At 40.8% G+C, this 10,972-nt stretch overlaps 1 protein-coding gene across 1 annotated transcript in view; it reads left to right on the forward strand.

Annotated features, from left to right (window-relative positions):
* brox (BRO1 domain and CAAX motif containing) overlaps positions 1-10,972 on the forward strand; it is a 69,655-nt gene that overhangs the window by 11,202 nt on the left and 47,481 nt on the right. Inside the window, exons 4-5 of the mRNA XM_037685715.1 lie at positions 3,427-3,523; positions 4,218-4,313. Of these exons, the coding sequence (XP_037541643.1) occupies positions 3,427-3,523; positions 4,218-4,313 (193 nt within the window). The remainder of the gene's footprint in view (positions 1-3,426; positions 3,524-4,217; positions 4,314-10,972) is intronic.

Consider the following 10,972-nt stretch of genomic DNA (forward strand, 5'->3'; position numbering starts at 1 on the left):
CATCAGTATTAAAACAATTAAAGACCTGAAATATTTCAGTTGGTGTGAAATGAATCTTAAATATATGAAAATTTCTTTTTTATCATTACATTATGGAAAATAATTACCTTTATCACAATATGCTAATTTTTTGAGAAGGCCCTGTATATATATATTTATACACATGTACATGCACACATACATGCATACATACATACACACAACTTCAAAATAACATCAATTCTCAACCTGTACTGAAAACAGTTTCTGCATCTCAGCGCCACCAGCCGGTGAGAGGTGGTGACGTCAATTTGAACCCCGCCCACTGGAACCGGTACTGAAAACATAATGGAAACAGAACCTGTACCGTACCGAGTAGAGTAGAGCCGTGCTGTACCGGTACTACAGGTACTAATGGAAAAGGGGCATTAGAGGCCTGTATTAGACATGAATGGGAGAGCATTCCTATTTCTAAACTTGAGAAACTGGTCTCCTCTGTCCCCAGACGTCTGTTGAGTGTTGTAAGAAGAAGGGGGGATGCCACACAGTGGTAAAAATGGACTTGTCCCAACTTTTTTGGGATTTGTTGATGCCATGAAATTTGGAAACAACAGATTTTTCCCTTAAAATGATATATTCTCTCAGTTTAAACTTTTGATCTGTGATTTGTGTTCTATTCTGAATAAAATATTAGATGCTGGCACATCCACATCATTGCATTCCGTTTTTATTCACAATTTGTTTAGCGTCCCAACTTTTTGGGAATCCTGTTTGTACATTGTTTGTCTGAAATCTTTACTTCTCTACAAAGAAAAATAAACTCTGCTGTTGTCAATACTAATTAGACCTTCACCATCAACTGTCTATTGAAACAATGAACAGGCAGATGTTTCTTTGTTTATTTTATATTTTTGTAATACACTTGATAACTTTATGGTGAATGGTGGATGAAAAAAGATGTGAATACATGTTAGGAAGACTGTTTCAAGACTTCAAGAGTTCAAACAGGTTTAAAGTAGCTGTTTACTTAGATTCTTGGGGGTGAACAAAGTTAAAACATCTTCAGCCAATATATCTGTCATCGGCATTAACAGTCACGGACCAGTATTGGCATCGACGATAGCCAAAATTTCCATATCGGTCAGGATCTAATATAAATCTCTTGGGTCACGGTGAGTTCCTATCTACACTGCCTGGCCAAAAAAAATGTCGCTACCTGGATTTAACTAAGCAAATAGGTACGAGCCTCCTATTGAATAATTACTGCATGGGCGATTATCTTTCATCTTGCAACAAGTTATTTAATCCCAACTGGTGCAATGAGTTGCTTCTCATTTTTTAAACAACCATGTTGAAAGACACATCGCGTGATCGTGGAAAAGATGTTAGTCTGTTTGAGAAGGGTCAAATCATTGCATGATGGCATGCATCAAGCAGAGAAAACATCTAAGGAGGTTGCAGCAAATACTAACATTGGGTTAAATGGACTGTACATGGATGTACTTGCATAGCGCCTTTCTATCTTATCAAGACACTCAAAGCGCTTTACACTACAATCTGTGCCCTCATTTACCCATTCATGCAGCACTCTACTAGATCTCTACAAAGGTAATTGAACAAATCATTCTAAAGAGACTAATCAGTGCTTTAGATTACATTCATGCACCGATGGGACACACATCGGAGGCAATGAGGGGTTCAGTGTCTTGCTCAGGGACACTTTGGCATGTGACTGCTGGTGGATTCGAACCCCCAACGCTTGCATTGGAGGACAACTGCTCTAACCACTCAGCCACAACTGTCCAACCCATATTAAAAACTGGATGGATAGTGGGAACCCATCGTCTTCGAGGAAGAAATGTGGCCAGAAAAAAATCCTGAATGATGGTGATCGGCAATCACTTAAACGTTTGGTGAAATCAAATCGAAGAAAAAGAACAATAGCATTCAGGGCTATGTTTAATAGTGAAAGTAAGAGCATTTCCACACGTACAATGTGAAGGGAACTCAAGGGATTGGGACTGAACACCTGTGTAACCTTTAGAAAACCACTAATCAGTGAGGCTAACTGGAAAAAAGGCTTCAATATGCTAGGGAGCATAAAGATTAGACTCTGGAGCAATGGAAGAAGGTCATGTGGTCTGATGAGTCCAGATTTACCCTGTTCCAGAGTGATGGGCACATTGGGGTAAGAAGAGAGGCAGGTGAAGTGATGCACCCATCATACCTAGTGCCTAGTCATCAGTGCAAGATCTTGGTGAAAAATTAATGCAACACAGGATGGAAATTGATCTTGTGACATTGCAGAAGCTTATCAAAACAATGCCACAGTGAATGCATGCTGTAATCAAAGCTAAAGGTGGTCCAATGAAATATTAGTGTGTGACCTTTTTTTTTGGTAGCTACTTTTTTTTTGGCCAGGCAGTGTATCTCTATCAGCCACTGAGTGAGAAATGGAGACACCCTGTACTGGATAGGTTTCCAGTCCAGCACAGGAACACATAATGATAATGAATGAGCCACACACCTGAGGACAATTTAGAACCCAACATGCATGTCTTTTGTTTGTGGGAGGAAATGAGAGTATCAGGAGAAAACCCAACTGTGTTCAAGGAGAACGCGTCAACTCATCGAACACTTGCAACAGTTAATTTAGGCATCAGATCTTGGATAATAAAGTGCAGTCATTTAGTGTTTTTGTTGACACATAGTCTTGTGTTTGCTTTTCCCAGCACAACCTTTCACCCTTAAAATCTTGGCAGAGGGGTATGTAGGCCTGTTTTAGTCTAAAAGTAGTTATTTTGTAAACTGGTGAAGACAGTACAGACCTGACAGTAAATTTCTTCAAAAGCCTCAACTAAAACCTTGATTTTCATTCATTTATTTCATATTGTTTCATCTTTGTATGAGGATGTTGAAGGCCGGATTCAGATTTCTCAAGGGTCACTTCTTGCCCTCAGCCCTTGTATTTGCTGTATGTTGCAACTTGACATCAACAAGTTAGTCTTTAAACATTTTCAATGTTTTCTGGTACTTAACTGAAACAGTTTTACAAATTGAACCTCATGTTGTTTTGAAGAAGACTTGAGCTGTTTGACTGAGATCATACATTTATCACAAGGAAAGACTGCCCCCCCCTCCCCCACACACACCCCCACACACACGCAAGTTCTGTTTTGTGCAATGCCTATTTTGCATAAATATATGTGTGGTGTAATTGAAAGTAAATGTTTTTACACCAAATTAGACTTGACAGGAATCTGAACATTTGAGTTTTGAAAGTGGAACTGTGTAGAACTCATAATGAATGATAATGCTGTAAATCTATCAGAGAACCACGTTGACTTTAGATTTTATTATTAACCGTCTTCAGGTTCTTAAACTTTACAACGAACCAGCTGCTTATGTGTTTTATTTGTCTTGTTTTTTCGTGTGAAACTCAAACAGGCTTCATTGTCTCTCTGGATGGAACTACACAAGAAAACAAGATGAGGTTCATCCAGAACTTTAAGTGGACCGACACCTTACAAGGAAACATACCAAGGTAAAACTCCTGGGGGTGAATTGTTCTTCATTTCCTTGGTAACAGCAGTGTAAAGCACACCCCAGAGTTCCTGGAAAAACCCTGTAAAAGCACAGAAGTTGTTTAAAAAATGTCTTGAGTGGAAGAAGTACCCTAATTTAAGAATGTTTGGCTTATTTATTTATGTTGGATAAATAAATATCCTTTCATCATCTTAAATAATCATTTACTCTAATAAGCCACTCTGAGGACACAAGAAGATTGTTAACCAGTCTTTACTTGCAAGGGTAGACGGTCATGAGAACGCTTTCACAGATGTACAATGTGACATGTTAGAGCCTCGTCAGTGAGAATCTGCACCAAACAGTGAGGCAGGAAGTGTTTTTATAATGTTCATCAGACAGTCACAGGGGACCTCGGTCTGCCAACTGGATATGCAGCCTCAAATCAGCTCCTCTCTGAGCAGACAAACACTCTCTGACCTCACACACTTAATTTAACATTAGTTGGTGATAAACATCCATAACCTTTACCTACATCTTCCTGATAACTGAATCAAACACTGTCAGACATGACTAGCTACTGAGTTTCAGAGGGTTTTAGGGTTAAAGTTGGGCATGTTCTGGTAATTGTTAGTGTCAGGATACATGAATGAATGGAAGTCTTACTGCTCGATGATGAAAAATATCTCTATCTTTTCTTGATCTCTCCGTAGTGCCCAGCAGGATGCAGTCTTTGAACTGGCTTCTATGGCCTTCAATGTGGCCATCTGGTACACCAAGTTTGCCTCAAGACTAGCTGGGAAGGAAAAGTAAGTTATTTTGTTGTCCTCCATCGTGGAGTGAAGAGAGGGATTAGAAATATCCTCCCTCTGTTCGTCTGTGTTGTGAGCATGATCACTTGACAAATAATTGAGGTACCAACTTCCATTTATACGTGTCACTGCATCTAGGCGTAAGAAAGGCTTCTGGTGCCACATCAAAATACAAGATGGCTTAAACGTATACACGTAAACCCTGTGAGCTGTATAACTTGAAAATTAGATATGTCGACTTCTGTTTTGATGTGTGGCTGCATCTAGGCATAAGAATGGTCGTTATCGAAAATGTAGTTGCCAAAACAAAATTCAAGATGGTCACCACCATATATACCATAATTTCCGGTCTAAAGAGTGCACCAGACTATAAGCCATGCACACTTAAAAAAAACAACACAATTTGTTTTTGTACATATATAAGCCGCACCTGTGTATAAGCTGTGGGTGTTCACATGAGATATTTACACAGAAAGATTTTTAAAAACTTTTAATTAAATACATACCAGTAGGGCTGGGCCATATCTCGATATTTTTAATATATTGGTATATATATTTTTGCGATATAAATTGACATTATTTCGATATAAACGATATAGTTCCATCCATCCATCATCTTCCGCTTATTCCGAAGTCGGGTCGCGGGGGCAGCAGCTTGAGCAGGGAGGCCCAGACATCTCTTTCCACAGCCACCTCTTCCAGCTCTTCTGGGAGGATTCCAAGGTGTTCCCAGGCCAACCGAGAGACATAGTCTCTCCAGCGTGTCCTGGGTCTTCCCCGGGGTCTCCTCCCAGTTGGACATACCCGAAGCACCTCTCTAGGGAGGCTCCCAGGGGGCATCCTTACCAGATGCCCAAACCACCTCAACTGGCTCCTCTCAACGTGGAGGAGTAGCGGTTCTACTCCGAGTCTCTCCCGAATAACTGAACTTCTCACCCTATCTCTCAGGGAGAGTCCAGCTACCCTGCGGAGAAAACTCATTTCAACCGCCTGTATCCGCGATCTCATTCTTTCGGTCACTACCCAGAGCTCATGACCATAGGTGAGGGTAGGAACGTAGACCGACCGGTAAACAGAGAGCTTTGTCCTACAGCTCAGCTCTCTCCTCACCACAAAGGACCGGTACAGAGTCCGCAATACTGCAGATGCTGCACCAATCTGTCTGTTGGTCTCACACTCCATTCTTCCCTCACTCGTGAACAAAATCCTGAGATACTTGAACTCCTCCACTTGAGCCAGAACCTCACCCTCGACCTGAAGAGAGCAATCCACCTTTTTCCGGTTGAGGACCATGGCCTCAGATTTGGAGGTGCTGATTCTCATCCCAGCCGCTTCACACTTGGCTGCAAACCGCTCCAGTGAGAGCTGAATATCACAGCACGATGACGCCAACAGGACCACTTCATCTGCAAAGAGCAGAGATGGAATCCTGAGGTCACCGAACAAGAAACCCTCCGCCAGCTGGCTGCACCAAGAAATTCTGTCCATAAAAGTTATGAACAGAATCTGTGACAAAGGTCAGCCCTGGCGGAGTCCAACTCCCACCCTGAAGGGATCCGACTTACTGCCAGCAATGTGAACCAAACTCGCACCGCTTGTATAGGGACTGAACAGCCCGTAACAACGGGCCTCCAATCCCATACTTGCGGAGCACCCCCCACAGTGTACCCCAAGGAACACGGTCGAATACCTTCTCCAAGTCCACAAAACACATGTAGAGTGGATAGGCAAACTCCCATGATCCCTCAAGAATCCTAGTGAGGGTAAAGAGCTGATCCAGTATTCCACGGCCAGGACGGAACCCACATTGTTCCTCCTGGATCTGAGGTTCAACCAACGATCACTCATTTCTCCAGGGATAAACAATATAGTTCTACTTGAAAATCCACCAGCTCTGCTGTTCTTTCTTCTCCCACATGGCCCCCATCCTCTCACTCACTCCAAACTTCCAAACTCAGCCCCTACCCGCACGCTCTCTCTCCCCCCCACCACACTTCCTGCTTCTCTCCAGGTGGAGAGACGACACGTAGCAGCCACAAAAAAAAAAAAAATGGACGGAGAGCAAGTCGCAGAACTGGTGAGCAGGAAAAAAATAATGGCTCTATTATTTGGAGATGGTTTAGATTTAATTTGTCAGATGTGTAACAAAAAAATGCCGAAAATAAGTCCCGATGAAAACGAACCTTTTTCACCATTTAAAGCAGCACTATAGAACATGAAGCGTGTGTTAAACTTGGTGCTGGAGCTCCAGCTGTGAAGCTTCCTTCCCTGAGACAAACTACGGTACAAAACTCTTTTACCTGTTAAGGACTGTATCTTTAGTGATATGATAAGCCGCTGTTTTATTAATGTGGCGCTACCTCCTCTGACTGTAAGACTTGAAAGTCTGTGGACAGTAGGGGTTGAACGACTACATAATTTTTAAACTCGACATTGACATAATAAAATTTGAGTAGAACTTGAGTACTTGATGACATCATAGGATCTAAAGATACAAAAATAAATGAATAAATAAAACCGCAAAAAAGGTCATTATTTACAAAAAAAAGACCAACAAAACATTGGGAGCATATATTATGCACCTACCATTTATCATACAGCAAATAAGTCACAGGAAAAATTTAACTATTAGTTTTTATTAAGCTGCAAACGTGAAGAAACGTGCAGCACGTCAAAAACGAAACTAAAAACAGTGGGGGAGTCGACCACCCCGCACCACAGCCAACTGTGATGCCCATTAAGTTTAGTTTTAGAGGTTAATATGTTTATAGATTTTTTTTTATAGGTTTAGAGATTAATATTTTTTGCTTTTTGTTTGTGAAACAAGGTCAGAGGAAGCTGGTTCTGGTTCGGTCGATTGGACCTGGTGTTACACCATATTCTGTGACCTGCAACAGTGCATGTAACACCGCCCCCTACGGTCTCAAAATATGGTGTAACACAGGTTCGCAACGAGCTCCAAACAGTCAGGAAGTTTATTAATTTTCTGATTCCTTACGGTAGATGAACCAGATGATTCATCTTTAGTGAAATATTTCCAGACTATTGATGCATTTCTACCTGTTTGTCAAGACTGGGTCTGCTCTGCTCCATCCGTCTGCTTGGAGAAATCCATTTGGTAACCCGCGCCCGGTGCGGATCACGTGACGCGATGACGTAACGGTGGCGTAATGACGTCACCACGAATACTCGACATGAAATTAAAAACCTCAATAGGTGTCCTAGGAACACAGAGGACAGCCACGCGCTGTTTGCACCGACAGTTTTACAGTTTTAGACCAGGGTGTGTGAGAGGAGAGAGACAGACACACATCTCAGCCACGCGCTGTCTTAACCGACAGGTAGTTTCTTTTTTGGCAGGGGGTCGGCGGGGTGCGAGACAGACGCAAATCTGAGCCGTGCGCTGTTTGTACTGACAGTTTTCGAGTGGCGAGGTGCGTTCAGCGTGAGGGTTCAGCATGAAGGAAGAGGCTGCCTTTAGCTTTTTAACTAGCACACCTGCTAGTTTAACGTTACGTCAGTGCAGACGGGTGGGGGTGGGGTTCGGTAGACGGGGCGGGGCGTCCCGCTTGAATAATGGTAGGGGAAACACTGATATATATATATACATACAAACCGGATTCCAAGAAAGTTGGGACACAACAAATTGTGAATAAAAACTGAATGCAATGATGTGGACATGGCAAATGCCAATATTTTATTCATAATATAACATAGATGACAGATCAAAAGTTTAATCTGAGTAAATGTAACATTTTAAAGGAAAAATATGTTGATTCAAAATTTCACAGTGTCAACAAATCTCCAAAAAGTTGGGACAAGTAGCAATAAGTGACTGGAAAAAGGAAATTGAGCATATAACGAACAGTTGGAAGACCATGAACGCTAATTAGGTCAATTGACAACATGGTTGGGTATAAAACGAGCTTCTCAGAGTGCCAGTGTCTCTCAGAAGCCGAGATGGTAAGAGGATCACCAATTCCACCATTGTTGCACAGAAAGATAGTGCAGCAATACCAGAATGGTGTTAGCCAACGTAAAATAGCAAAGACTTTTAAGTTATCATCATCAACCGTGCATAACATCATCAAAAGATTCAGAGAATCTGGAACAATCGCTGTACGTAAGGGTCAAGGCCGTAAAACTCTACTGGATGCTCGTGATCTCCGGGCCCTTAAATGTCACTGCACCTCAAACAGGAATGCCACTGTCAAGGAAATAACAGAATGGGCTCAGGAATACTTCCAGAAAGCATTGTCAGTGTAGTGATGTAGGGACAGCTTTGCTGTAGACACACTACTAATTAATTATTCTTAAAGCTAGTTCAAGCACAAAGAATATTAATTATTTAATTACAACGGATTCTTTCTTTTTCGAGTTAAATTTCTGCCATGTGACCGAGATAACAGTGAGGATTGTTTAATCAGTGACATGAGATGCCATTTTATCTTTGACCCATCAGAATAAATGCGGTCATTTATTTAACAGAATCAAAATTTAACATCAAGACATGTACACATTGATTTGCTGATCTGTTTCTGATTAATAAAAACTTGGCACGCTTTACTAACAAGACAACAGAACATTACTGTAGGCTGATTCACCTCTGAAGGCATCTAGATTACTGGCAAATAGAAAAGTTTAAGAGAAGGAATGGAGAAGTTTAAAGGGAAGATGGATGAAGGAAGATGTATGTTTGTTGACCAGAATTAGCACGCTTCTTTCAACACCAGCTCAAACCCCCGGTCCACTTATGCCCCTTTTCCATTAGTACCTGTAGTACCGGTATAGCACGGCTCTACTCTACTCGGTACGGTACAGGTTGTGTTTCCATTATGCTTTCAGTACCGGTTCCAGTGGGCGGGGTTCAAACTGACGTCACCACCTCTCACCAGCTGGTGGCGCTGAGACACAGAAACTGTTTTCAGTACAGGTTGAGAATTTATTTTGAAGTTGTGTGTATGTATGTATGCATGTATGTGTGTATGTACATGTGTGTATATATATATATATATATATATATATATATATATATATATATATATGTATCACACATATATGTATATATATACACATATGTATTTATATACATATATATGTATTTATATTGTATTGGACTAGGCCTCCGACCAAAACCTGCCTCTGAAGACCTTCATGGGACAGGAACTGTTATTTCATTGATTTGAATCCAGAAATACAAATTACCTCATCCAGAGACTGTCTAATTGTATCCTGAACTAATCAATTGAAAGAACACTCTCTTTTTATATTATCATCACTATTTTACAATATCTTGATAATCAAAAGTGTGTTTAGTTCATTCCATTTTTAAATGTTGAAGTGAACCACTCATTTTAAATCAACTGTGAAACAGTATTAATGATTTTTTAATCCTCATTTAAATTAGAAATCAAGTTAAATGTCTATTTTACAAAGTAATTATGCATTTGTGATCTTCCGTCTGAAATGAGAGAGTGATGTCGGTCAAAAGTCGGAGACAGTCAAAAACAAGTTGTTAGAACGGGCTGTCGTGTTTTTAAAACTCTCAGACAGTAAATAAGAAAACTGGCACCTGCAGTGTTTCTCACTTCGCCAAAACATTTCTCTGTCTGTTCCTAAAACATTCTTGCTGTTTTCTTGACTTGTAAAAACCCTTTGACATCACTAGAACCACAACCCTGTTGGTTGCTTCAACCAATCAGGATTTACTAAAGTGACCGGAAGCAGAACTCTTTAAAAGTCGACACTTCCTGGAACTATTGGTCTTCTGTGTCTTCTGAGGTTCTGGGAGAGTTCTAGCTGTTCTGGAGTTCTGGAGTTTTTCCACTGCTGAGTGGAACTTCAGACTCAGTTTTCCAGTCTGATGGAGTCATCCATCTCTGCTGTGATCACGGCGCCTCGCTGTGACTATCACCAGGCGAATGCCCTACAACTTCTGAGGAAGTTTGCTCTGTAGAACAGAGTATCTCACGACTTCTGCCGAGTCGCAGCCGCCCTGAGGAGATGCTGAAAGGTAGCGTGCCAGGGACCTCTTGCCCATAGAGGACCCATCCTCTGCCAAGGTAAAGAGTCGTCACGAGCTTCACGCGAAGTGTACCTCGGGCGAACTGCGTTTGGAAGGAGCGTGTTGTTCTGGTCTACAGACATACATCTTCCTTCAACATCTTCCTTTAAACTCCTCCATATTTCCCATCTTTAAAACTCTTCTATCTTGCCAGTAATTAATCCAGATGCCTTCAAAAATGTCTGTTGTTTTTATTAAGTAAAACGTGCCAAGTTTTATTAATCAAAACCAGACCAGTCTAATCAAGTGTACAATGTTTTGATGTTAAATTTTGATTCCGTTAATAAATGACCACATTTATTTTGATGGGTCAAAGAAAATTAACGTCTCATGTCACTAATTAAACCATCTGCGCACAGTTACCTCTGTCACATGGCTGTAATTAGCTAAAAAAAGAGAGAACCTGTTATTTAAATATGAATGTAGTGAAGCTCCGAAGCTAACCTAGCCCATAGAACACTACAATATATATATTCATATATATTTATATACATATACAGGTCCTTCTCATAAATTAGCATATTGTGATAAAGGTCATTATTTTCCATAATGTAATGATAAAAATGAAACTTTCATATATTTCAGATTCATT

Source organism: Nematolebias whitei, chromosome 12 (assembly GCF_014905685.2).
Source record: "Nematolebias whitei isolate Nwh7 chromosome 12, NemWhi1, whole genome shotgun sequence".
In the NCBI taxonomy this organism is placed as follows: Eukaryota; Metazoa; Chordata; class Actinopteri; order Cyprinodontiformes; family Rivulidae; genus Nematolebias; species Nematolebias whitei.